Source organism: Pristiophorus japonicus, chromosome 4 (assembly GCF_044704955.1).
Source record: "Pristiophorus japonicus isolate sPriJap1 chromosome 4, sPriJap1.hap1, whole genome shotgun sequence".
NCBI lineage: Eukaryota > Metazoa > Chordata > Chondrichthyes > Pristiophoridae > Pristiophorus > Pristiophorus japonicus.
The window spans coordinates 70,624,562-70,651,809 of NC_091980.1; the positions used below are offsets into that span (position 1 = coordinate 70,624,562).

The 27,248-nt window shown below is 48.8% G+C and overlaps 1 protein-coding gene across 3 annotated transcripts in view; it reads right to left on the bottom strand.

Annotated features, from left to right (window-relative positions):
• Positions 1-27,248, bottom strand: part of LOC139262950 (A disintegrin and metalloproteinase with thrombospondin motifs 2-like) — a 407,016-nt gene that overhangs the window by 338,062 nt on the left and 41,706 nt on the right. The window contains exons 1-2 of one of the 3 annotated variants that reach the window (XM_070878307.1): positions 23,726-23,828; positions 23,010-23,368 (exon numbers count right to left, since the gene is read on the bottom strand). The exons of 1 other annotated variant lie outside the window; for it this stretch is intronic. In XM_070878307.1, the coding sequence (XP_070734408.1) occupies positions 23,010-23,368; positions 23,726-23,807 (441 nt within the window). In that variant the 5' untranslated portion in view covers positions 23,808-23,828. Of the gene's footprint in view, positions 1-23,009; positions 23,369-23,725; positions 23,829-27,248 lie in introns of those variants that run through there. One more of the 3 variants, XM_070878308.1, reaches the window with a different exon arrangement.

Here is a 27,248-nt window from a genome sequence, read left to right on the forward strand (position 1 = left end):
GAAAGATGGGGTGGAGAAATTCCCCGGCGCCCCGATTGGAGGTGGTAAACGGCTCTGGGCGGGACTTCTGTGCTTGGCACGGAAGTCCAGCCCCGGCCGCGGAATTGCGGTTGCCCCCCTCCCAGGAAGTGGAGTGCAATGTCGCGCTCCACTTCCTGATGGGGTGGGTTCCAGGGCGATACTGAGGTGCGATCGGCAGCATTATGCTAATGCTAGGCTAATGCAGTTCAACGCTCCTACCCTTCGGTTAAAGGGGAGGGCCGCTGCGCACTCTGCCAGGCCTCTGATGGCCTCCAAAACGGAATGCCGGGCGACACCATGCCAGAGAAGTAAAGGGGCTGATCAGTGAGTCTGCCAAACAGGTAAGATGGTGGCGCAGGGCGCTCCCGACCTCCCCTTTAACTTCCATCCCGCGAGCGGATGTCAGCTCAGTTCGCGGCCCGCGAAGCTGGCACTGACAATGCTCGTGCGATGCTGGCCAATGTCCGCCGCGGGGCGGAAAGGAGTCAGCGTGTGGCGCTAAGGGTTCGCATGCACAGTGGCCCTGGGCAATACCGGCGGGGCGCAGCACTACCATGGCAGCGCCTCCGCTAAATCCCACGCAATTTCATGGGAGGCAGTAGCGCACCCCCGGAGCAAAACCTGTTTTGCGCCCCGTTAGCGCCCCCCAGAGGCACTAAAGGATGTCGCGAAACAGGGCAATTTTGACCACAGGGCATCCAAAGCTAGAACTCTCTGGATGACAAAAGTTAAAAGAAAGGGGTTAAAATAAAACAGGAAACGGAGGTTTATGACAAATGTCAGGTACAGAATACAGTCGAAACCTAGGTAGAATACAGAGAGTGCAGGGAAAAAGAGAAAAAGAATAAGAAGGTCAAAGAGAAAATTTGAGAAAAGATTAGCAGGTAACATAAAAGGGAATCCAAAAATCTTTTATAAACATATAAAAAGTAAAGGGATAGTTGAAGGAAAGGCGGGGCTGATTTAGAGACAAAAAAGGAAATCTGCTTGTGGCGGCAAAGGGCATAACTAAGGTACTGAATGAGGACTTTGCAACTTTTTTTTATTCATTAATGTGATGTGGGTGTCACTGGCAAGACCAGCATTTATTGCCTATCCTTAATTGATACCTTGAGAAGATGGTGGTGAGCCGTCTTCTTGAACCGTTGCAGTCCATGTGGTGAAGGTACTCCTACAGTGCTATTAGTGAGGGAGTTTGAGGATTTTGACCCAGCAACGATGAAGGAACGGCAATATATTTCAACAAAGGATGGTGTGTGACTTGGAGGGGAACGTGGAGGTGATGGTGTTCCCATGCGCCTGCTGCCCTTGTCCTTCTAGGTGGTAGAGGTTGCGGCTTTGGGAGGTGCTGCCGAAGAAGCCTTGGCGAGTTGCTGCAGTGCATCTTGTAGATGGTACACACTGTAGCCACGGTACACCGGTGATGGAGGGAGTGAATGTTGAAGGTGATGGATGGGGTGCCAATCAAGCCGGCTGCTTTGTCCTGGATGATGTCAGGCTTCTTGAGTGTTGTGGGAGCTGCACTCATCCAGGTAAGTGGAGAGTATTCCATCACACTCCTGACTTGTGACTTGTAGATGGTGGAAAGGCTTTGGGAAGTCAGAATATTTTGTCAAAATATTTATGTGGCTAGTCCAGTTAAGTTTCTTGTCAATGGTGACCCCATAGGATGCTGATGGTGGGGGATTTGGTGATGATAATGCCGTTGAATGTCAAGTGGTGATGCTTAGACCCTCGCTTGTTAAGAGATAGTCATTGCCTGGCACTTGTGTGACACGAATGTTACTTGCCATTTATCTGCCCAAGCCTGAATGTCATCCAGGTCTTGCTGCATGCGGGCATGGATTGCTCCATTATCTGATGAGTTGCAAATGGATCTGAACACTGTGCAGTCACCAGCGAACATCCCCACTTCTGACCTTATGATGGAGGGAAGGTCATTGATGAAGCAGCTGAAGATGGCTGGGCCTAGAACTCCTGCAGCGATGTCCTGGGGCTGTGGTGATTGACCTCCAACAACCACAACCATCTTCCTTTGTGCTAGCTATGATCCAGCCAGTGGAGAGTTTTCCCCCTGATTCCCATTGACTTCAGTTTTAATTGGGCTCCTTGATGCCACACTCGGTCAAATGCTGCCTTGATGTCAAGGGCAGTCACTCTCACCTCACCTCTGGAATTCAGCTCTTTTCTCCATGTTTGGACCAAGGCTGTAATGAGGTCTGCAGCCGAGTGGCCCTGGTGGAACCCAAACTGGGCATCAATGAGCAGGTTATTTGTGAGTAAGTGCTGCTTGATAGCACTGTTGATGACACCTTCCATCACTTTGCTGATGATTGAGAGTAGACTGATGGGGCAGTAATTGGTCGGATTGGACTTATTCTGCTTTTTGTGAACAGGATATACCTGGGCAATTTTCCACATTGTCGGATAGATGCCAGTGTTGTAGCTGTACTGGAACAGCTTGGCTAGAGGTGTGACTAGTTCTGTCTTCAGCACGACAGCCTGTATGTTGTCGGGGCCCATAGCCTTTGCTGTATCTAGTGCACTCAGCAGTTTCTTAATATCACGTGGAGTGAATCGAACTGGCTGAAGACTGGCTTCTGTGATGGCGGGGACCTCAAGAGGAGGCCGATATGGTTCATCCAATCGACACTTCTGGCTGAAGATGGTTGCAAATGCTTCAGCCTTGTCATTTGCACTCACGTGCTAGGATGGGGATATTCATGGACCCCCCTCCTCCTCCCTTTAGTTTAAAGGTCCACCACCATTCACAACTGGATGTGGCAGGACTACAGAGCTTTGATCTGATCTGTTAATTGTGGGATCGCTTAGCTCTGTCTATAGCATGCTGCTTCCACCTTTTAGCATGCATGCAGTCCTGTGTTGCAGCTTCCCCAGGTTCGCACCTCATTTTTAGGTATGCCTTGTGCTGTTCTTGGAATGCTCTTCTACACTCTTCATTGAACCAGGGTTGGTCCCCTGGCTTGATGGTAATGGTAGAGTGAGTGATATGCCAGGCCATGAGGTTACAGATTGTGGTGAAGTACAATTCTGCTGCTGCTGATGGCCCACAGCGCTTCACGGATGCCCAGTTTTGAGCTGCTAGATCTGTTCTGAATCTATGCCATTTAGCACGGTGGTCGTGCCACACAACACAATGGAGGGTGTCCTCAGTGTGAAGATGCGACTTCGTCTCCACAAGACTGCGCGGTGGTCACTGCTACCAATCTTGAAATGGACTGATGCATCAGCAACAGGTAGATTGGTGAGGATGAGGTCAAGTAGGATTTTCCCTTATGTTGGTTCTCTCACCACCTGCCACAGGCCCAGTCTGGCAGTTATGTCCTTCAGGACTCAGCCAACTTAGTCAGTAGTGGTGCTACCGCGCCATTCTTGGTGATGAACATTGAAGTCCTCTGCCCAGAGTATATTCTGTGCCCTTGCTACTCTCAGTGCTTCTTCCAAGTGATGTTCAACATGGAGGAGTACTGATTCATCAGCTGAGGGAGGGTGGTAATCAGCAGGCGGTTTCCTTGCCCATGCTTGACTTGAAGCCAAGAGACTTCATGGGGTCTGGAGTCAATGTTGAGGATTCCCAGGGTCACGCCCTCCTGACTGGATACCACTGTGCCGCCACCTCGGGTGGGTGTGTCCTACTGGTGGCACAAGGCATACCCAGGGATGGTGATGGAAGAGTCTGGGACATTGGCTGAAGGGTATGATTCTGTGAGTATAACTATGTCAGGCTGCTGCTTGACTAGTCTGTGGGACAGCTCTCCCAATTATGGCACAAGTCTCCAGATATTAGTGAGGAGAACATTGCAGGATCAACTGGACTGGGTGTGCCATTGTTGTGGTCACAGCCGGCGCCGAGGTCGTTGCCAGGTGGTCTGTCCATTTATTGTTTCTCGTAGTGGTTTTATTACAACTGAGTGGCTTGCTAGGCCATTTTAGAGAGCAGTTAAGAGTCAACCACATTGCTGTCTTCACAAATGAAGAGAATGAAGTTTCTGTTCTAAATAGGTTGGCATCACTCAAAGTTATCAAGCCACCTAGTTTAGATGGGATACAGCCTAGATTGCTGAGGGAAGCTAGATGGAGATAGCATAAGCTCTGACCACAATCTTTCAATCCTTTTTGGATATGGGAGTCGTGCACCGCGCTGGCCGCTTCTGTCCCAGGCCGAAGGGACCCCGCGCCGGCCGCTTCTGTCCCTGGCCGAAGGGACCCCGCGCCGGCCGCTTCTGTCCCTGGCCGAAAGGATTCCACACCATCCCGGGCCACAGTGGGACAACACACAGCAGGCCCTGAGCAGCCCCAGCGGGACAACATACAGCGGGCCCTCAGCAGCCTAGCGGGACATCACACAGCGGATCCTGAGCAGCCCCAGCAGGATAACAAATAAACATTACCTTGCAGTTGCCGAAGGGACCCCGCGCCGGCCGCTTCTGTCCTGGGCCGAAAGGACCCCATGCCGGCCGATTCTGTCCCATGCCGAAGGGACCCCGCGCCGGCCGCTTCTGTCCCGGGCCGAAGGGACCCCGCGCCGGCCGATTCTGTCCCGGGCCGAAGGGACCCCGCGCCGGCCACTTCTGTCCCGGGCCGAAGGGACCCCGCGCCGGCCGATTCTGTCCCGGGCCGAAGGGACCCCGCGCCGGCCACTTCTGTCCCGGGCCGAAGGGACCCCGCGCCGGCCGATTCTGTCCCGGGCCGAAGGGACCCCGCGCCGGCCACTTCTGTCCCGGGCCGAAGGGACCCCGCGCCGGCCACTTCTGTCCCGGGCCGAAGGGACCCCGCGCCGGCCACTTCTGTCCCGGGCCGAAGGGACCCCGCGCCGGCCACTTCTGTCCCGGGCTGAAGGGACCCCGCGCCGGCCACTTCTGTCCCGGGCTGAAGGGACCCCGCGCCGGCCAATTCTGTCCCGGGCCGAAGGGATCCTGCGCCGGCCGAAAGGACTCCACACCGGTCCCGGGCCAGCCCGGCTGAAAGGACTCCACACCTGCCCACGCCTGTCCCTGTGATCGCACACCAGGTGTTCATTGTGCTGACAGATTGGGGGAACGTGGAACCGGCCGAAGGGACTCCGGGGACGTCGAACCAGCCGAAGGGACTCCGAGGCCGGTGTTCAACCAGCCGAAGGGACGCCGGGGCCGGCACTGAACCGGCCAAAGGGACCGCGGCGGCGGCATTCAACCCAACGTCTTAAACTCCTAACCAACTTTTAATTAATTTTTAAACTTTTAATCAACTTTTAAACTTTTTAAACATTTTGGGAGAACTTTTAAAACTTACATTTTAGACCTTTAATCAAAATACTTTTAAACATCTATTATTGATCTACATCCTTGACTTTTTAAAAATCTTTAGAAACTTTTTAAACTGGGGACACTTTTATAACCTATTATTGATTTACACCTTAGACTTTTAAACAACTCTTAGAAACTTTTGAAATAAATTTGGAATCTTTATCAACTTCTAACTTTTAAAATAACTTTGGAAGTCACCTTCCTAATGCCTGCCCCCCAACCAAACTTCTGGCCGTCTACCATCAATGGCGCTACTTGGTGCCGAGCTTGCGGCCAACACCTCGCCGTAGGCAATTAGATTTATAGAGCTGTGCCTGGTCTCCAGTTGTCTTGGACCCCCTGCCACTGGACCAAGACCTTGTTCAGTTAAGCCCGTGTGGTTGCCGGTGTGCAGCGGCCACTCCACGTTAAAAGAACTCGCGCACAGGCATCTTCCACTTCGTCAGTATGAAGTTCGGGACCTGGAACATCAGGACCCTCATGGACAATCCCAACAGCCACAGGCCGGAACGCCACACCGCCATAGTTGCCCGGGAACTCAGATGTTTTGACGTTGACATCGCCGCCCTAAGTGAGACCCAGCGGGCAGAGGAAAGCCAGTTGAAGGAACATGATGGAGGTTACACCTTCTTCTGGAAAGGGAAACCAGAGGCAGAACACTGCCTTCATGGAGTTGGCTTTGCCGTCAAGAATGAGCTGGTCAGCCGCCTCAAAGACTCCACCTGTGATGTTAACGAACGCCTCATGACTCTTCGTATTACCCTATCCCGGAACCAACGCACCACAGTCATCAGTGCGTACGCCCCTACACTCAATGCAACGGATGAGGCTAAAGAGGGTTTTTATTCCAACCACGAGACATCCTTGTCCCATGTCCTCACTGGCGACAAATTGATCCTCCTGGGTGATTTTAATGCCAGGGTCAGCAAAGACACAGCCATCTGGGGAGGCGTGATTGGCAGAGAGGGTGTAGGGAAAGCCAACTCCAGCGGTACCCTACTCCTGACAAAATGTCTAGAACATGAACTCATCACCAACACCTGTTCCACCAGAGGGACAAATACAAAGCATTGTGGCAACACCCTCGCTCCAAATACTGGCACCTGCTTGACTATGTCATCGTCCGAGCCAGGGATCGCAAGGATGTGCACATCACCCGTGCCATGACAGGAGCTGACAACTGCTGGATGGAACACCGCCGAATCCAATCCATCATCAACATTAACATTGCCCCAAAGCAGAGGGGATGGCAGAAACAGTTCTGCAAAAAAGTTAATGCCGGGGCACTTAGAGACGCAGCTAAGAGAGCCTTATACAGCCAGTGCCTCACAGCAATCTGGCGTGCCTTGATGACCCTGAGATGCCGAATACCCATAGTGCTTGGTCTGCCCACCAGGCCTCTATAACTAGTGCCTGTGAAGAGACACTTGGTCACTCAACCAGAAAACATCAGGACTGATTTGATGAAAATGATCAGGAGATCGAAGAACTAATAGATCGCAAGCACAAAGCATTTCTGAGCCTCAAGCAACAACCCAACTCGGGAGCTGCAAAACAACATTACAGACGACTCAAGGCTCAGGTCCAACAAAAAACCCGAGACCTAAAGAACAGGTGGTGGATGGAGAAAGCAGAAGAGATACAACAACTGGCCGACAGCCATGATATGCGAGGATTCTTCGCTGCTGTCAAGGCCACCTATGGTCCAAACTCCCAATGCCCCACCCCACTCCTGGCCAAGAACGGGGAAACACTCATCAAGGACACCGAGGCTGTCAGGGCCCGATGGAAGGAGCACTTTGAAGATCTCCTCAATCGAGACTTTGCCTTTGACTCGAGTGTTCTCAACTCCATCCTGCAGCACACGACCCGCCACCAGCTCAGTGAAACCCCCAACGTTGCACAAGGTAGGCAAAGCCATAAAACAGCTCAAGAATAACAAGGCTATGGGTGTGGATGGAATCCCTGCTGAGGCAGTAAAGTATGGCAGAGAGGCGCTGTTGGCGCGGATACATGACCTCATCTCTCTCATCTGGAGGGAGGAGAGCATGCCGGGAGATCTGAGAGATTCAGTGATTGTGACCATTTTTTAAAAAGGGGACAAGTCCGACTGCGGCATCTACAGGGGAATCTCCCTGCTATCAGCCACTGGGAAAGTTGTCGCTCAAGTTCTCCTCAATCGTCTTCTCCCTGTAGCCGAGGAGCTCCTCCCAGAATCACAATGCGGATTTCGTCCCCTACGGGCCACAACAGACACGATCTTTGCAGCGCGACAGTTGCAGGAAAAATGCAGGGAGCAGCGCCAGCCCTTATACATGGCCTTTTTGGTTCTTACAAAAGCCTTTGACACTGTCAACCATGAGGGTCTGTGGAGCGTCCTCCTCCATTTCGGATGCCCCTAAAAGTCTGTCTACATCCTTCGCCTGCTTCACGATGACATGCAGGCCGTGATCCTTACCAACGGATTCATTACAGACCCAATCCGCATCCAGACCGGGGTCAAACAGGGCTGCGTCATCGCTCCAACCCTCTTCTCAATCTTCCTTGCCGCCATGCTCCACCTCACCATCAACAAGCTCCCCGCTGGAGTGGAACTAAACTACAGAACCAGTGGGAAGCTGTTTAACCTACGCCGCCTCCAGGCCAAGTCCAAGATCACCCCAACCTCTGTCGTTGAGCTGCAGTATGCGAACGACGCTTATGTCTGTGCACATTCAGAGGCTGAACTCCAGGATAGCGGGAGAGTGAGACGGCGGCAGTTGGAGCAGCACGAGTCCGGGATTGGTGAGGCCTATAAAAGGCCCAGCGGGAGAGTGAGGCGGCAGCAGTTGGAGCAGCGTGAGTCCGGGGTTGGTGAGGCCTATAAAAGGCCCAGCGGGAGAGTGAGGCGGCGGCAGTTGGAGCAGCGTGAATCCGGGGTTGGTGAGGCGTACTTGTACAGCTACAGGGAGAAGGCAAAAAAGAAGTAGAAAGAAACAGAAAGGTGACGTCACAGCCAAGGGGGTGGGTGATTGGCTGGTGATTGGTGAGTAGTTTATCTTTTTTCTCTTCTATAACAGTGAGTAAACTTTAGCATTGTTGTTGCCTATCTAAGGTTTAAGTCATGACAGGACAGTTCGGTAGCGTGTTATGCTCCTCCTGTACCATGTGGGAACTCAGGGACGACTCCAGTGTCCCTGATGACTATGTGTGCGGGAAGTGTGTCCGCCTCCAGCTCCTGATGGACCGCGTTGCGGAGTTGGAGCTGAGGGTGGATTCACTCTGGAGCATCCACGATGCTGAGAATGACGTGAGTAGCACGTGTAGCGAGTTGGTCTTACCGCAGGTGAAGGGTCCACAGACAGATAGGGAATGGAAGACCAGCAGGAAGAGTAGTGCAAGGGGGGTGGTGCAGGGGTCCCCTGTGGTCATCCCCCTGCAAAACAGATACACTGCTTTGAGTGCTATTGGGGGGGATGACTCATCGGGGGAGGGCAGCAGCGGCCAGGTTCATGACACCGTGGCTGGCTCTGTTGCACAGGAGGGCGGGAAAAAGAGTGGGAGAGCGATAGTGATAGGGGATTCAATTGTAAGGGGAATAGATAGGCGTTTCTGCGGCCGCAACTGAGACTCCAGGATGGTATGTTGCCTCCCTGGTGCAAGGGTCAAGGATGTCTCGGAGCGGGTGCAGGACGTTCTAAAAAGGGAAGGAGAACAGCCAGTTGTCGTGGTGCACATTGGTACCAACGACATAGGTAAAAAAAGGGATGAGGTCCTACGAAAAGAATTTAAGGAGCTAGGAGCTAAATTAAAAAGTAGGACCTCAAAAGTAGTAGTCTCAGGATTGCTACCAGTGCCACGTGCTAGTCAGAGTAAGAGTCGCAGGATAGCGCAGATGAATACGTGGCTTGAACAGTGGTGCAGCAGGGAGGGAATCAAATTCCTGGGGCATTGGAACCGGTTCTGGGGGAGGTGGGACCAGTACAAACCGGACGGTCTGCACCTGGGCAGGACTGGAACCAATGTCCTAGGGGGAGTGTTTGCTAGTGCTGTTGGGGAGGATTTAAACTAATATGGCAGGGGGATGGGAACCAATGCAGGGAAACAGAGGGAAACAAAAAGGAGACAAAAACAAAAGACAGAAAGGAGATGAGGAAAAGTGGAGGGCAGAGAAACCCAAGACAAAAAACAAAAAGGGCCACTGTACAGCAAAATTCTAAAAGGACAAAGGGTGTTAAAAAAACAAGCCTGAAGGCTTTGTATCTTAATGCAAGGAGTATCCGTAATAAGGTGGATGAATTAACTGTGCAAATAGATGTTAACAAACATGATGTGATTGGGATTACGGAGACATGGCTCCAGGATGATCAGGGCTGGGAACTCAACATCCAAGGGTATTCAACATTCAGGAAGGATAGAATAAAAGGAAAAGGAGGTGGGGTAGCATTGCTGGTTAAAGAGGAGATTAATGCAATAGTTAGAATGGACATTAGCTTGGATGATGTGGAATCTATATGGGTAGAGCTGCAGAACACCAAAGGGCAAAAAACGTTTTTGGGAGTTGTGTACAGACCTCCAAACAGTAGTAGTGATGTTGGGGAGGGCATCAAACAGGAAATTAGGGGTGCATGCAATAAGGGTGCAGCAGTTATAATGGGTGACTTTAATATGCACATAGATTGGGCTAACCAAACTGGAAGCAATACGGTGGAGGAGGATTTCCTGGAGTGCATAAGGGATGGTTTTCTACACCAATATGTCGAGGAACCAACTGGGGGGAGGCCATCTTAGACTGGGTGTTGTGTAATGAGAGAGGATTAATTAGCAATCTCGTTGTGCGAGGCCTCTTGGGGAAGAGTGACCATAATATGGTGGAATTCTGAATTAGGATGGAGAATGAAACAGTTAATTCAGAGACCAAGGTCCAGAACTTAAAGAAGGGTAACTTTGAAGGTATTAGGCGTGAATTGGCTAGGATTGATTGGCGAATGATACTTAAGGGGTTGACTGTAGATGGGCAATGGCAGACATTTAAAGACCGCATGGATGAACTACAACAATTGTACATTCCTGTCTGTCGTAAAAATAAAAAAGGGAAGGTGGCTCAACCGTGGCTATCAAGGGAAATCAGGGAGAGTATTAAAGCCAAGGAAGTGGCATACAAATTGGCCAGAAATAGCAGTGAACCCGGAGACTGGGAGAAATTTAGAACTCAGCAGAGGAGGACAAAGGGTTTGATTAGGGCAGGGAAAATGGAGTACAAGAAGAAGCTTGCAGGGAACATTAAGACGGATTGCAAAAGTTTTGATAGATATGTAAAGAGAAAAAGATTAGTAAAGACAAACATAGGTCCCCTGCAGTCAGAATCAGGGGAAGTCATAACGGGGAACAAAGAAATGGCGGACCAATTAAACAAGTACTTTGGTTCGGTATTCACTAACGAGGACATTAACAACCTTCCGGATATAAGAGGGGTCAGAGGGTCTAGTAAGGAGGAGGAACTGAGGGAAATCCTTATTAGTCGGGAAATTGTGTTGGGGAAATTAATGGGATTGAAGGCCGATAAATCCCCAGGGCCTGATGGACTGCATCCCAGAGTACTTAAGGAGGTGGCCTTGGAAATAGCGGATGCATTGACAGTCATTTTCCAACATTCCATTGACTCTGGATCAGTTCCTATCGAGTGGAGAGTAGCCAATGTAACCCCACTTTTTAAAAAAGGAGGGAGAGAGAAAACAGGGAATTATAGACCGGTCAGCCTGACATTGGTAGTGGGTAAGATGATGGAATCAATTATTAAGTATGTCATAGCAGCGCATTTGGAAAGAGGTGACATGATAGGTCCAAGTCAGCATGGATTTGTGAAAGGGAAATCATGCTTGACAAATCTTCTAAAATTTTTTGAGGATGTTTCCAGTAGAGTGGACAAGGGAGAACCAGTTGATGTGGTATATTTGGACTTTCAGAAGGCTTTCGACAAGGTCCCACACAAGAGATTAATATGCAAAGTTAAAGCACATGGGATTGGGGGTAGTGTGCTGACATGGATTGAGAACTGGTTGGCAGACAGGAAACAAAGAGTAGGAGGAAATGGGTACTTTTCAGAATGGCAGGCGGTGACTAGTGGGGTACCACAAGGTTCTGTGCTGGGGCCCCAGCTGTTTACACTGTACATTAATGATTTAGACGAGGGGATTAAAGGTAGTATCTTCAAATTTGCGGATGACACTAAGTTAGGTGGCAGTGTGAGCTGCGAGGAGGATGCTATGAGGCTGCAGAGCGACTTGGATAGGTTAGGTTAGGTGAGTGGGCAAATGCATGGCAGATGAAGTATAATGTGGATAAATGTGAGGTTATCCACTTTGGTGGTAAAAACAGAGACACAGACTATTATCTGAATGGTGACAGATTAGGAAAAGGGGAGGTGCAACGAGACCTGGGTGTCATGGTACATTAGTCATTGAAGGTTGGCATGCAGGTACAGCAGGCGGTTAAGAAAGCAAATGGCATGTTGGCCTTCATAGCGAGAGGATTTGAGTACAGGGGCAGGGAGGTGTTGCTACAGTTGTACAGGGCATTGGTGAGGTCACACCTGGAGTATTGTGTACAGTTTTGGTCTCCTAACCTGAGGAAGGACATTCTTGCTATTGAGGGAGTGCAGCGAAGGTTCACCCCCGGGATGGCGGGACTGACCTATCAAGAAAGACTGGATCAACTGGGCTTGTATTCACTGGAGTTCAGAAGAATGAGAGGGGACCTCATAGAAACGTTTAAAATTCTGATGGGTTTAGACAGGTTAGATGCAGGAAGAATGTTCCCGATGTTGGGGAAGTCCAGAACCAGGGGACACAGTCTAAGGATAAGGGGTAAGCCATTTAGGACCGAGATGAGGAGGAACTTCTTCACCCAGAGAGTGGTGAACCTGTGGAATTCTCTACCACAGAAAGTTGTTGAGGCCAATTCACTAAATATATTCAAAAAGGAGTTAGATGTAGTCCTTACTACTAAGGGGATCAAGGGGTATGGTGAGAAAGCAGGAATGGGGTACTGAAGTTGCATGTTCAGCCATGAACTCATTGAATGGCGGTGCAGGCTAGAAGGGCCGAATGGCCTGCTCCTGCACCTATTTTCTATTTTTCTATATGGTCAATGTATTCATTGAGGCATATGAAAGCATGGGCCTTACGCTTAACATCCGTAAAACAAAGGTCCTCCACCAGCCTGTCACCGCCGCACAGCACTGCCCTCCAATCATCAAGATCCACAGCGTGGCCCTGGACAACGCGGACCATTTCCCATATCTCGGGAGCCTCTTATCAACAAAGGCAGACATTGATGCAGAGATTCAGCATCGCTTCCAGTGCGCCAGTGCAGCCTTCGGCCGTCTAAGGAAAAGAGTGTTTTAAGACCAGGCCCTCAAATCTATCACCAAGCTCATGGTCTACAGGGCTGTAGTAATACCCGCCCTCCTGTATGGATCTGAGGCATGGACGATGTATAGAAGGCACCTCAAAACAGTGGAGATATATCACCAACAATGTCTCCACAAGATCCTGCAAATCCCCTGGGAGGACAGGGGCACCAACATCAGTGTCCTCACCCAGGCTAACATTCCCAGTATTGAAGCACTGATCCCACTCGATCAGCTTCGCTGGGCAGGCCACATAGTTCCCATGCCAGATACGAGATTCCCTAAGCAAATGCTTTATGCGGAGCTCCTTCATGGTAAACGAGCCAAAGGAGGACAGTGGAAACGTTATAAGGACATCCTCAAAGCCTCCCTGGTAAAGTGTGACATCACCACTGACACCTGGGAGACCCTGGCCGAAGACTGCCCAAGGTGGAGAAAGTACATCCGGGAGGGCGTTGAGCTCTTCGAGTCTCAATGCAAAGAGCATGAAGAGGCCAAGCGCAGGCAGCGGAAGGAGCATGCAGCAAACCAGCCCCACCGACCCCTTTCCTCGACGAATGTCTGCCGCACCTGTAACAGGGTCTGTGGCTCTCGTGTCGGACTGTTCAGCCATCAAAGAACTCATTTTGGGAGTGGAAGCAAGTTCTCCTCAATTCCAAGGGACTGCCTATGATGATGGTGCCAAAGGACTGGAGGAATGCAAATGATACACCCTTGTTCAGAAAAGGGGTACAGGATAAACTTAGTAACTACAGGCCAATCAATCTAACAACAGTGGTGAGAAAACTATGAGAGACCATTGTCATGGGCAAAATTAATTCGCACTTGGAGAAGCATGGGTTAATAAGGGACGACGAGCATGAATTTGTTAAATGCAAATTGTGTCTGACTGAACTTACAAAAGATATTTTACAAAGTACCACATAGACTTTTTCAGTAAATAGAAGCACATGGCATTAAAGGGACAATAGTAACTTGGGTATGTAATTGACTAAGGGATAGGAGGCAGAGAGTCGTGGTGAACAGATGTTTTTCTGACTGGAGCGAAGTATGCAGTGAGGTCCCCAGAAGTCAGTATGAGCACCATTGCTTTCTTTTTATATATAAATGACCTAGACTTACATAGGATTACACAGGATATACGGCACGGAAACAGGCCATTCAGCCCAACCAGACCATGCCGGCATTTATGCTCCATTCGAGCCTCCTCTCGTCTTTCCTCATCTAAATCTATCAGCAGAACCCTCTTTTCCCTTCTCCCTCATATGTTTGTCTAGACTTCCCAGAAATGCATCTATGTATTCGCTTCAACCACTCCCTGTGGTAGCGAGTTCTACATTCTCACCACTCTTTGGGTAAAGAAGTTTCTTCTGAATTCCCTATTGGATTTCCTGGTGACTACCTTATATTGATGGCCTCTAGTTATGCTCTTCCACACAAGTGGAAATATTCTCACTGTAACCACTATCAAAACCTTACATAATTTTAAAGACCTTGATTAGGTCACCCTTGCGCCTTCTTTTTTCAAGAGAAAAGAGACCCAGCCTGTTCATCCTTTCCTTATATATATATATACCCTCGCATTTCTGGTAACATCTATTGTGTTCCTATCACAGATGAGGCTGCACACAAGGAGGTTAAAGTAACAATGACCTCAGTCTTTAATAAGACACTCCAGAGTGAGGAACAGGCCTTAGGGGCCAGCTTACATACAGTGCTCCCAAGGGATGTTGGGATCCCTTGGGACTTCAGGGGATGAGCTCCCTGGTGGCGGAACATGGGAGTGCATGCTTTACAGATACACAACATCACTCCCACCCCCCAAAGTCAAAGTGAAAACTATTTACAAGGTGAGGCGGTCGGGAGCTTTTCTTTCCCTGGTGGACCACCTCAGTACAAATGTCTGTTCTGGTGTGTTGGCTGTGCCCTCGCTGGGCTGACGTGTTGTTGGCCCTGCAGGGCTGCTGGGTGAGCCTGGCCTTGCTGGGTTGTTGGGCGTGATGGGTTCGATTTCCTGGTCCGGCTTGCTGTCGTTGATCCTTTGGATGTGTGTTGTGGGCTCGAAAAAGGTGGTGTCTGCTGTGGGTTGTTCATGGCAGTCTGTGAACTGCAACCTCGTTTGGTCCAGGTGCTTTCTACAAATTTGTCCATTGTCTAGTTTGACTAAAAACACCCTATTCCCTTCTTTAGCTATCACCGTGCCCGCGATCCACTTGGGACCATGTCCATAGTTTAGCACATACACAGGGTCATTCAGATCAATTTCCCGTGACACAGTGGCGCAACCATCGTTGCTGCCGCCTGCTCTCTACCTGATCATGCAGGTTGGGGTGAACCAGCGAGAGTCTGGTTTTAAGTGTCCTTTTCATGAGTAGCTCAGCCGGGGGCACCCCTGTGAGCAAGTGGGGTCTCGTGCGGTAACTGAGCAGTACTCGGGACAGGGGGTTTGGAGTGAGCCTTCTGTGACTCGTTTAAGGCTCTGTTTGATTGTTTGTACTGCCCGCTCTGCCTGTCCATTGGAGGCTGATTTAAACGGGGCCGAGGTGATATGTTTGATCCCATTGTGGGTCATGAATTCTTTAAATTCGGCACTGGTGAAACATGGCCCGTTGTCACTGACCAGTATGTCAGGCAGGCCGTGGGTGGCAAACATGGCCCTCAGGCTTTCAATGGTGGCGATGGCGATGCTTCCCGACATTATTTCACATTCAATCCATTTTGAAAAAGCATCCACCACCACCAGGAACATTTTACTGAGAAACGGGCCCGCATAGTCGACATGGATCCTCGACTATGGTCTAGAGGGCCAGGACCACAAACTTAGTGGTGCTTCTCTGGGCGAGTTGCTCAACTGAGCACATACGCTGCATTGCCGTACACAGGACTCTAAGTCAGAGTCGATACCGGGCCACCACACGTGGGATCTGGCTATCGCTTTCATCATTACTATACCCGGGTGTGTGCTGCGGAGATCCGAGATAAACGTCTCCCTGCCCTTTTTTGGTAGAAATACGCGGTTACCCCACAACAGGCAGTCTGCCTGAATGGACAGCTCGTCCTTTCGCCGCTGGAACGGCTTGATTAACTCTTGCATTTCAACGGTGATGGCCCAGCTCCCATGCAGCACACAGTTTTTTACTAGGGACAGCAGAGGATCTTGGCTGGTCCAAGTCCTAATCTGGCGGGCCGTGACAGGTGATTTATCATTTTCAAACGCTTCCATGACCATCAACAAGTCTGTGGGCTGCGCCATTTCCACCCCTGTGGTGGGCAATGGTAGCCGACTGAGAGTATCCACACAGTTCTCGGAGGCTGGCCTGTGACGGATGGTATAGTTATATGCTGATACCGCGAGTGCCCACCTTTGTATGTGGGCTGAGGCATTAGTATTTATCCCCTTGTTTTCAGCGAGCAGGGATGTGAGGAGCTTGTGATCGGTTTCCAGCTCAAATTTGAGGCCAAACACGTACTGATGCATTTTCTTTACCCAGAACACACACGCTAATGCCTCTTTCTCAATCATGCTGTAGGCCCTCTCAGTCTTAGACAAGCTCCTGGAAGCATAGGCGACAGGTTGCAACTTCCCCGCAACGTTAGCTTGTTGTAATGCACACCCGACTCCGTACGACAACGCATCACATGCTATCACAAGTCTTTTATATGGGTTATACAATACAAGCAGCTTGTTGGAGCATAAAATGTTTCTGGCTTTCTCAAAAGCAATTACTTGGTTTTTTCCCATACCCAGTTCTCACCGATGCGCAATAACACATGTAGGGGCTCTAAAAGGCTGCTTAACCCCGGTCGGAAGTTACCAAAATAGTTGAGGAGTCCCAGGAACGACTGCAGCTCCGTGATGTTCTGTGGCCTGGGCGCGTTCCTGACAGCCTCTGTCTTGGCGTCTGTGGGCTGAATGCCGTCCGCCGCGATCTTTCTCCCCAAAAACTCCACTTGCCATGAAGATGCATTTCGACCTCTTCAGCCGCAGCCCTACGCGATCCAGTCGCTGGAGGACCTCCTCCAGGTTTTGTAGGCGCTCGGTGGTGTCCCGACCCGTGAACAATATGTCGTCCTGAAAGACCACCGTGTGTGGTACCGACTTGAGTAGGCTCTCCATGTTTCTCTGGAAGATCGCTGCAGCAGACTGAATTCCAAACGGGCATCTGTTGTAGATGAACAGTCCCTTGTGCGTGTTGATTCAGGTGAGTCCCTTCGAAGACTCCTCCAGCTCCTGCGTCATGTAGGCCGAAGTCCGGTCGAGCTTGGTGAAGGTCTTGCCTCCTGCCAGCGTCGCAAATAGGTCGTCCGCCTTAGGTAGTGAGTATTGGTCCTGTAGCGAGAAACGATTAATAGTTACTTTATAATCGCCGCAAATCCTGACCGTGCCATCACTTTTGAGCACTGGAACAATCGGGCTAGCCCACTCGCTGAATTCCACTGGGAAGATGATGCCCTCGCATTGCAGCCTGTCCAGCTCGATTTCCACTCTCTCCCTCATCATGTGAGGTACCGCTCGCGCCTTGTGGTGAATGGGTTGTACCTCTGGGACCAAGTGGATCTGCACCTTCGCCCTTGAAAAGTTTCCAATGCCTGGCTCAAAAAGGGAAGGAAATTTGTTAAGAACCTGGGTACATGAGGCCTCATCGACATGTGATAGCGCTCGGATGTCATTCCAGTTCCAGCGGATTTTGCCCAGCCAGCTCCTTCCAAGCAGTATGGGGCCATCGCCTGAGACAATCCAGAATGGCAGTTCGTGCCCTCGTACGTGACTTTGACCATGGCGCTGCCCAGGACAGTGATAAGCTCTTTGGTGTACGTTCTCAGTTTCTTGTGGATGGGGCTCAGGGCTGGTCTGAATGCCTTGTTGCACCAGTCTCTCAAACATCTTTTTACTCATGATGGATTGGCTAGCGCCAGTGTCCAGTTCCATGGCTACGGGTAAGCCATTCAATTTTACGTTTAGCATTATAGGTGGACATTTCGTCGAAAATGTGTGCACCCCGGGTACTTCAGCATCTGCCTCCTCTCTCTGAGGCTCGAAATTGCTTTGATCCACCATGGACCCATCTTCCTCTGCCACGTGGTGGTTAGCAGGTTTTGCAGAGCTTGTAGCTCATTTGTTCCTCAGCTCTTGCAAACATAGTCTTTGAAGCGGCATGAATAGGCTGAATGGAAGACTCCACAATGCCAACAAGGTGTGAATTGCCTTGCATTCATCCTTTGTTGGGGACTCTGAGTCATCTGGGTCACCTGAGGCCTGCTGGCAGTTGCAGACTTGTGGTTTCTGCCCTGTACATTTCTGCCCACAAACATAGTTCCAGTTAATTTATGAACATTGCTAGCACTTGTGTGCTGAGAGATTTGTTTGGTGTTATCACTGGTGGACATAAACGCTTGTGCTATCGCAATGGCCTTACTGAGGGTCGGTGTCTCTACAGTCAAAAGTTTTCGTAGGATGGTCTCATGGCCAATGCCGAGTACAAAAAAGTCTCCGAGCATTTGCTCCAGGTAGCCATCAAACTCACATTGTCCTGCAAGTCGCCTTAGCTCGGCGATGTAGCTCGCCACTTCCTGACCTTCAGATCGCTGACACGTGTAGAACCGATACCTCACCATCAGCATGCTTTTCCTCGGGTTAAGATGCTCCCGAACCACTGTACACAGCTCCTCATACGACTTATCTGTGGGTTTCACCAGAGCCAGAAGATTCTTCATGAGGCTGTAGGTCGGTGTCCCGCAGACTGTGAGGAGGACCGCTCTCCTTTTTGCAGCGCTTCCTTCGTTGGCTACAAAGTACTGGTCTAGCCGTTCGACATAGGCTTCCTAGTCCTCACCCTCCGAGAACTTCTCCAGGATGCCCACAGTTTGCTGCATCTTTGCGTTGGATTCGTATTCTCGTCGTCAGTTATTGTGTTCCTAACACAGATGAGACTGCACGCAGGGAGGTTAAAGTAACAGTGACCTCAGTCTTTAATAAGACACTCCAGAGTGAGGAACAGGCCTTAGGGGCCGGCTTATATACAGTGCTCCCAAGGGATGCTGGGATCCCTTGGGACATCAGGCGATGAGCTCCCTGGTGGCGGAACATGGGAGTGCATGCTTTACAGATACACAACAACATCCTTGTAAATCTTCTCTGCACCCTCTTCAGTGCCTCTTTATCCTTTTAATAATATGGCAAACAGAACTTTATGCAGTACTCTAAGTTCCAACCAGGATTCAATACAGGTTTTGCATAGCTTCCCTACTTTTCAATTCTATACCTCTAGAAATAAACCCTAGTGCTTGGTTTGCTTTTTTTACGGTCTTGCTAACCTGTGGCCCAACTTTTAGTGATTTGTGTATTTGTACTCTGCCTTGGGTATAGGGAGTACAATTTAGAAGTTTGTGGATGATCCAAAACTTGGCCACATGGTAAATAGTGAGCAGGATAGTAGCAGACTTCAGGAGGACATAGACAGACTGGTGAAATGGGCAGACACATGGCAGATGAAATTTAATGTGGATAAATGTGAAGTGATGCACTTTGAGAGAACTAACATGGGAGGCCGTATAATCATTTTGAGGGGTTGCAAGAGGAGCGGGACCTGGGGGTGCATAATCACAAATCTTTGAAGGTGGCATGGCTAGTTGATAAGGTAGTTGAGAAAGCTTGTGGGATATTTGGCTTTGTAAATAGAAACATAGAAACATAGAAAATAGGTACAGGAGTAGGCCATTCAGCCCTTTGAGCCTGTACCACCATTCAATATGACCATGGCTGATCATGCACTTCAGTACCCCATTTCATGGCAGGACTGATATATGAAGAAAGACTGGATCGACTAGGCTTATAGTCACTGGAATTTAGAAGAATGAGAGGGGATCTCATAGAAACATAAAATTCTGATGGGATTGGACAAGTTAGATGCAGGAAGAATGTTCCCGATGTTGGGGAAGTCCAGAACCAGGAGCCACAGTCTAAGGGTAAGGGGTAAGCCATTTAGGACCGAGATGAGGAGAAATTTCTTCACTCAGAGAATTGTGAATCTGTGGAATTCTCTACCACAGAAAGTTGTTGAGGCCAGTTCATTAGATATATTCAAAAGGGAGTTAGATGTGGCCCTTACAGCTAAAGGGATCAAAGGATATGGAGAGAAAGCAGGAATGGGGTACTAAAGTTGCATGATCAGCCATGATCATATTGAATGGTGGTGCAGGCTCGAAGGGCCGAATGGCCTACTCCTGCATCTATTTTCTCTGCTTTCTCTCCACACCCCTTGATCCCTTTAGCCGTAAGGGCCACATCTAACTCCCTTTTGAATATATCTAACGAACTGGCCTCAACAACTTTCTGTGGTAGAGAATTCCACATGCTCACAACTCTCTGAGTGAAGAAGTTTCTCCTTATCTCGGTCCTAAAAGGCTTACCCCTTATCCTTAGACTGTGACCCCTGGTTCTGGACTTCCCCAACATCGGGAACATTCTTTCTGCATCTAACCTGTCCAATCCCATCAGAATTTTAAATGTTTCTCTGAGATCCCCTCTCATACTTCTAAATTCCACTGAATATAAGTCTAGTCGATCCAGTCTTTCTTCAGATGTCAGTCCTCTCATCCCAGGAATCATTCTGGTGAATCTTCGCTGCACTCCCTCAATAGCAAGACTGTCATTCCTCAGATTAGGAGACCAAAACTGTACACAATATTCAGGTGTGGCCTCACCAAGGCCCTGTACAACTGCTGTAAAACCTCCCTGCTCCTATACTCAAATCCTCTCACTATGAAGGCCAACATACCATTTGCCTTCTTAACCGGCTGCTGTACCTGTATGTCAACTTTCAATGACTGATGTACCATGACACCCAGGTCTCACTGCACCTTCCCTTTTACTAACCTGTCACCATTCAGATAATAATCTGCCTTCCTGTTTTTACCACAAAAGTGGATAACTTCACATTTATCTACCTTAAACCGCATCTGCCATGTATTTGCCCACTCACCTAACCTGTCCAAATCACCCTGCAGCCTCTTAGCATCCTCATCACAGCTCACACTGCCACCCAGCTTAGTATCATCTGCAAACTTGGAGATATTAGATTTAATTCCTTCATCTAAATCATTAATGTATATTGTAAATAGCTGGGGTCCCAGCACTGAACCTTGTGGTACCCCATTAGTTACTGCCTGCCATTCTGAAAAGGACCCGTTTATTCCTACTCTTCGCTTCCTGTCTGCCAACCAGTTCTCTATCCACATCAGAACATTACCCCCAATACCATGTGCTTTAATTCTGCACACCAATCTCTTGTGTGGGACCTTGTCAAAGGTCTTTTGAAAGTCTAAATATATCACATCCACTGCCGCCCCCCCCCCCCCCCCCCCTTGTCCACTCTACTAGTTACATCCTCAAAAGATTCTGGAAGATTTGTCAAGCATAATTTCCCTTTCATAAATCCATGCTGACTTGGACCGATCCTGTCACTGCTTTCCAAATGCGCTGCTATTACATCTTTAATAATTGATTCCAACATTTTCCCCACCACCGATGTCAGGCTGACCGGTCTATAATTCCCTGTTTTCTCTCTCCCGCCTTTTTTAAAAAGTGGGGTTACATTAGCTACCCTCAAGTCCAAAGGAACTGATCCAGAGTCTATAGAATGTTGGAAAATGACTACCAATGCACCCACTATTTCTAGGGCCACTTCCTTAAGTACTCTGGGATGCAGACTATCAGACTCTGGGGATTTATCGGCCTTCAATCCCATCAATTTCCCTAGGGGCATTGAATACAAATGCTAAATGAGGGAAATCCTTATTAGTCAGGAAATGGTGTTAGGGAAATTGATGGGATTGAAGGCCGATAAATCCCCAGGGCCTGATAGTCTGCATCCCAGAGTACTTAAGGAAGTGGCCCTAGAAATAGTAGATGCATTGGTGGTCATTTTCCAACATTCCATGGACTCTGGATCAGTTCCTATAGATTGGAGGGTAGCTAATGTAACACCACTTTAAAAAAAAAGGGAGAGAGAAAACAGGAAATTATAGACCGGTTAGCCTGACATCGGTAGTCGGGAAAATGCTGGAATCAATTATTAAAAGATGTAATAGCAGTGCATTTGGAAAGCAGTGACAGGATCGGTCCAAGTCAGCATGGATTTATGAAAGGGTAATCATGCTTGACAAATCTTCTAGAATTTTTTGAGGATGTGACTAGTAGAGTGGATAAGGGAGAACCAGTGGATGTGGTGTACTTGGACTTTCAAAAGGCTTTTGACGAGGTCCCAGACAAGAGATTAGTGTGCAAAATTAAGGCACATGGGATTGGGGGTAATGTATTGACTTGGATAGAAAACTGGTTGGCAGATAGGAAGCAAAGAGTGGGAATAAACGGGTCCTTTTCAGAATGGCAGTCAGTGACTAGTGGGGTACCGCAAGGTTCAGTGCTGGGACCCCAGCTATTTATAATATATATTAATGATTTAGATGAAGGAATTGAATGTAATACCTCCAAGTTTGCAGATGACACTAAGCTGGGTGGCAGTGTGAGCCGAATGGCCTGGTCCTGCACCTATTTTCTATGTTTCTATGTAAATCTTTACAAATCACTGGGGTATTGTGTACAATTCTGGGCACCACACCATGAAGGATATCAAGGGCCTGGAGACGGTACAAAACAGGTTTACCAGGATGATACCAGTACTTCAGTTTCATGGAGACATGGATAATTAAACACTTCCTATTGATGGCAATCAATAATCAAATGCAAAATGCTTCATTTTTACATCTCAATGCAAGTCAGATCCTATTTGAGTTAAGGAATATGAATGCTGAGTCCTGACAGCTAAGCTCAACTGCCGCACTTTTTAAAATCATGTCCACAATTATTAAATTGAAAATCAAAATACCTCCTTTATTAAGTTGCATTCTTAGCTGTATACATATATTGTGCGCAGTGTTATATTTTCTTTGAATGAATGCGTCTTCATCTGCTAAGTGTCAACGGAAGTTAAATACTGTATATGTATGCTTATGTTAGGCGTGGGTGTAGGAGAACTTTAGGATTAACCATAAACTTGAATAAGTCTCAGCCTGTATAATTCTAAGAATGCAAATGTCCATTAATCTATAATGTATGATATTAATCTCTACATTTTCTATTTAAAGCTATCGAGTTGTTGGTAATCATGCGTTGTCCATCACACATGCAGAGTTCTATGCTGCAAGGTACATTGGAGATTGGGGACTAAAAGGGTTAATGTGTGAAGGAGTGCGCCCGCTTGTTGCGGAAGGCGTGCTGGAATGCTGCTTACCAGCCCATCACAGTTGCTGATGGCGACCGAAGCCCTCGGTACATCAGTGATATCTCCGGAGTAGACGCAGTCTCCGTGCAGAGGCTCCTTGCGAGTGACATTCGTGTCCTGCCACTCCACCGTGGCTCCAGGTGCCACTAGCCTCGAGTTGAGCTTGAGCCGTAGATGAAATTGCTGCCCGAACACCGTGACATTATAATACAAGTATCCATCAGTTGGAGCTTGCTGAAAACTCCCGCTATTCCTCTTTGACCGTCTCTTGCCAGATGCTGACACAGCATGGGATAGAAATCTCCCCTGCCCATCTGTGCTGCTGGGAGTCGTCAGCTCATAGTCCTTCAATTTGCCCTGAAGTAAATCTGCAATAAACAGAGGCGCAAAAATGCAGTGAACTTTCAAAACGATTTGTGCAATTTGTGCATGGAAAGGAATTTATTTGTTGGATTTATTCCTTGTATATTATAGCTTTGAAGTTCGCAATTGTACAGCCACATTGGTACAGTGTTTGTACAGTGGACAATTCCATAACATGCATACAATTATATAAATATTGTGCATTTCGCGGCCACAAACTTAGCACTGGATACAATCAGAGAGCGGAGACAGACAAATCCCACTGTCCGCGCGAAATCCCCAGGGAAATCCCGCTGTTGTTTTCGCTATTCCAAAAGTATTTGTGATCAGACATGAGAGCGAGCCAAGCCGCCCATACATACCTGTGTGCTGAGCTAGGTAAAGTCCGTCAGCTCGAAGAAAGGATACAAAGACAAAGTATAGCGTTCCACAGAAGTAATCCATTGCACGCCTGAAAGTGTCAGAAACTTGTGCGGTTTTCGCATTAAAGTTGAGCGCCTGCTGTAGACTGCGGCTCCGCGCGGTGTTAGAGCAGCGGGGCTGCCAGCGGACGGTGCGGGCAGCGCTGCCTTAATGTTGGTCCTTAACTCTGTGTCACTGGATTGGAGACAGCGAACCAGGGGCCGGGAGGTTGGGAAAATTATTGAAAACACGGGACGTATTTCATGAAGTCACTGTGATTGACAGATCGCGGCCACTGCACCGAAAAAAAACTTACGGGAGGAGGCAGTTCGGCTCCACCACGTGTACATCTAGATCGTAGGAAGAAGTGGAAGATTTGAATGATCTGCTAGAAGTTGAGAATTCCGTTTCCCTTGTACTCCCACTGCTGAGCAAGGGCTCCCTCTAGGTTCTAATGGCAACGTCACCTAAAAGCTACAGAAGAACTATAAAAAGCTGCATTACAGCACAAATTGCAAATCTTGGTGCTGGTCGAGCTCGTCAAATGTGTATCTGAAACATCCCCAACGAAAATCTTTGAAATGCTTGCACTAATGCTGTCCACCTTCAGAAACAGGGACATTGAACGTTAGGAATTTGGAAAACAAATTACAATCTTTAAATCTCGCCTAAAATGACACAGTCTATTTCCAAACCTGATGTCTACGTATCAATTGGATAACAAGAAGGTGCAACTAGAGACAACCTCGGCTGGAAATAACAGTGACAGGTCTCACACATTTGAGCCTGGTGATAGATGGGAGCACAGAAAGTCTTGAAGAAATTGTACTAATGTACCAACAGGCAAGTCCCAGGTTCCCATAGCAAAAGACTTGCACCTACACTGTTGACTCAACTGGTGATTCGGAACTAGATTTTAACTTTTCAATTCAAAGGACAGAATTCTAATCTACAATGCTGGCTGAGAGATTTCCATGGCAAGAGAAGTGATGTGAGAAGCCGATATGTTGTGTTGACTTTTTTGGACTGATAATTCAGATTATTCTGATGCAATTTCCAGCAGCTTTTGTGTTGCTGGCATAAAGATAAAGTTTAAGCTTCTTCACAAGCAACCCTTGTGTTGCTACAGAGGAAATACTGTCTCGCCATAGCCCTCCAGTACAGTGCTGGATGCTCTCTGGCATCCTCAGCATGGCCACTTTTCTGCAAACTTTTGGATTGTAAAAAATTGAGCAGATACATTTTCTCTGGAACCTCCAGTTACAACATTATTGATTGAGCAAACCCTCTATAGAATTGATAGTAAAACAGTCTTCTGAATTTTCTTGGTATATGATTATTAAAAAGATTCTACCAGGTATTTGAGCATTTGTGCAATCTATGGAGAAGCTGCATGAGGAGCAAGGTGCAGAGTGCACAGCCTCTTCAGAGGAGGAGGAGGAGGCGACGAGGAGAAGCAGCTGGAAGACGACAAAGTGCAGGAGGAACCTGAGGTCCAGATGCCAGCAGCACCGGAGCACATTGCTGCCCGCAAGGCCAGGGATGGCCTCATCATGGCCAGATTTACTTAACTTCCTGCATTTCATCCATATGGCTGCCACATGCTGTGCCAAGTTCCCCACCCCCAACAACACCATAAAGCATCCCTACAATTACCAAGCCATTTCTTTCACACTGACCCCCATAGCTGGAGGTAATGTTATGTTTCACTGCAACTCACTCAGCCATTTCCAAAGTAGCAGCAAAAATGGGCATGACTGGAAAGTGGTGATAATAACTAGTTTTATATGTGACATAAGAGTAATGGAACCTTAACATAAATACTTCTTTAAACACCCATGTGCTTACCCTTGTGCATCTACTTCTGTGTCACTTCTCTGCTACGACTGCGTAGACACTTTTGGCAGACGTCCTCTGGGTTTTGGAGCCTGTGATAGCCCCGCCAAAGTCTGCTCCTCTTCTGACTGTGCAGGGGCAAACTCAGCCATCGCGATCTGAGGAGGCAGCTGGGGCTCTGAGTGAGGAGGAGGCAATGCGGGGGAAGTGTGAGCACTTTGAGAGGAGTCCACACTTCACTCTCCCCTCTCATCATCGCCCCTCTCATGGGCCACTTGCACTTCCCAGCTAGCAAGGAGCTGGAGAGCACCTTGCTGCACAGCGGTGGGGCCATGAGGACCCAAGTCTATGTTGGCATCCCTCCTAGAGAGGAGGTCTCTAAGCCTGTGCCATATGTTCTCCATAGAGACCATGTGCTCCTGTGAGTGGTGCATTAGCTGCTCCATGCAGGTGGTCATCCTTTCCATGGAAGAGCCTACAGTCGCCATTGCCTGTGACATGGTGGTGCTCATGTTGGAGATGGACTCCTCTATTCTCTACACATTTGCAGATATCGCAGCTGCAACATATATTAAAGCCCCCTGCACTTCTTCCTGTCCCTCCAAGATCACCCTCTTTCTCGATGGCCCCCGAGGCTGAGCATCTGCTTGCAGCTGAGCAGAGCTGGGATGTCCTGCACCCTCCGGCGAGGAGTCTCCATTGCTGTCCCTGTCTCCACCATCTCCTCTTGCTCACTTATGACTTGTGAGACACAAGGTGACAACAATACCCCACCTCGCATAGGACCCACTGAGGTGTGCGTCTCTGTGCCGGTGCTGGGTGTGCTTATGTCTGGTGATGGTGCACCTCAGAGGCTGGAGGCTCCTCTGAGGAGTCATCTTCCTCGTCCGACTGGACAGTGTGGGGGGGCGGGGGAGGGCTCTTGATGGACCAGTGGGAGAGTAAAGAGATGATTTTAAAATGTTGTATTAAGAATGGGTAATGATACCATTATGCACATGATGAACATTCACTGGCTGCTGCTATCAGTTCCCATATGAGTGACTGGTGTATGCCGATGGCTGTATGAGATATAATTCTGTCACCAGGTTGCTGAGAGGTCTCCCTCTCTCTGTCTCCCACCTCCAGCTGCTCCACAACTCCTGAGTCCTCCAGGGCGACCTCCTCTGCTGCAGTCAAAGTGGCGAAGGATGGAGGGCCACCTCCAGTTCTCTCCCTCTCCCTGTTATTGTGGGCTCTCTTCACCTGCAAGAGGGAAAGAAGAGAAGTTTGAGTGAGAGTGATGGCATGAGTGGAAGGAAGGTGTGAGTTACATCTTTAGAGGGTTGACTATGAGGGAGCGTGGTGCTAATGCAAAAGTGCCAATGCAAATGGCCTCCTTGTGTGGTGTTAGTTGGTATGATTGCATTAGGATGAGGGTGAGTGTGAGGGATGGTTAATAAGATGTGAGTATATACAGGGAGAAAGAGGAATGGGTGGACATGCAAGGTACATTGGTGTGAGCAATGATGTGCAGGAGTAGGCTTGGGAAGGCAGAGTGATAGGTATATGATGTGAAGCGCCTTGGGATGTTTTACTACATTAAAGGCGCTATATAAATACAGGTTGTTGTTGTTGTTGATGAGAGGCACAGCAGGATGAAGATGA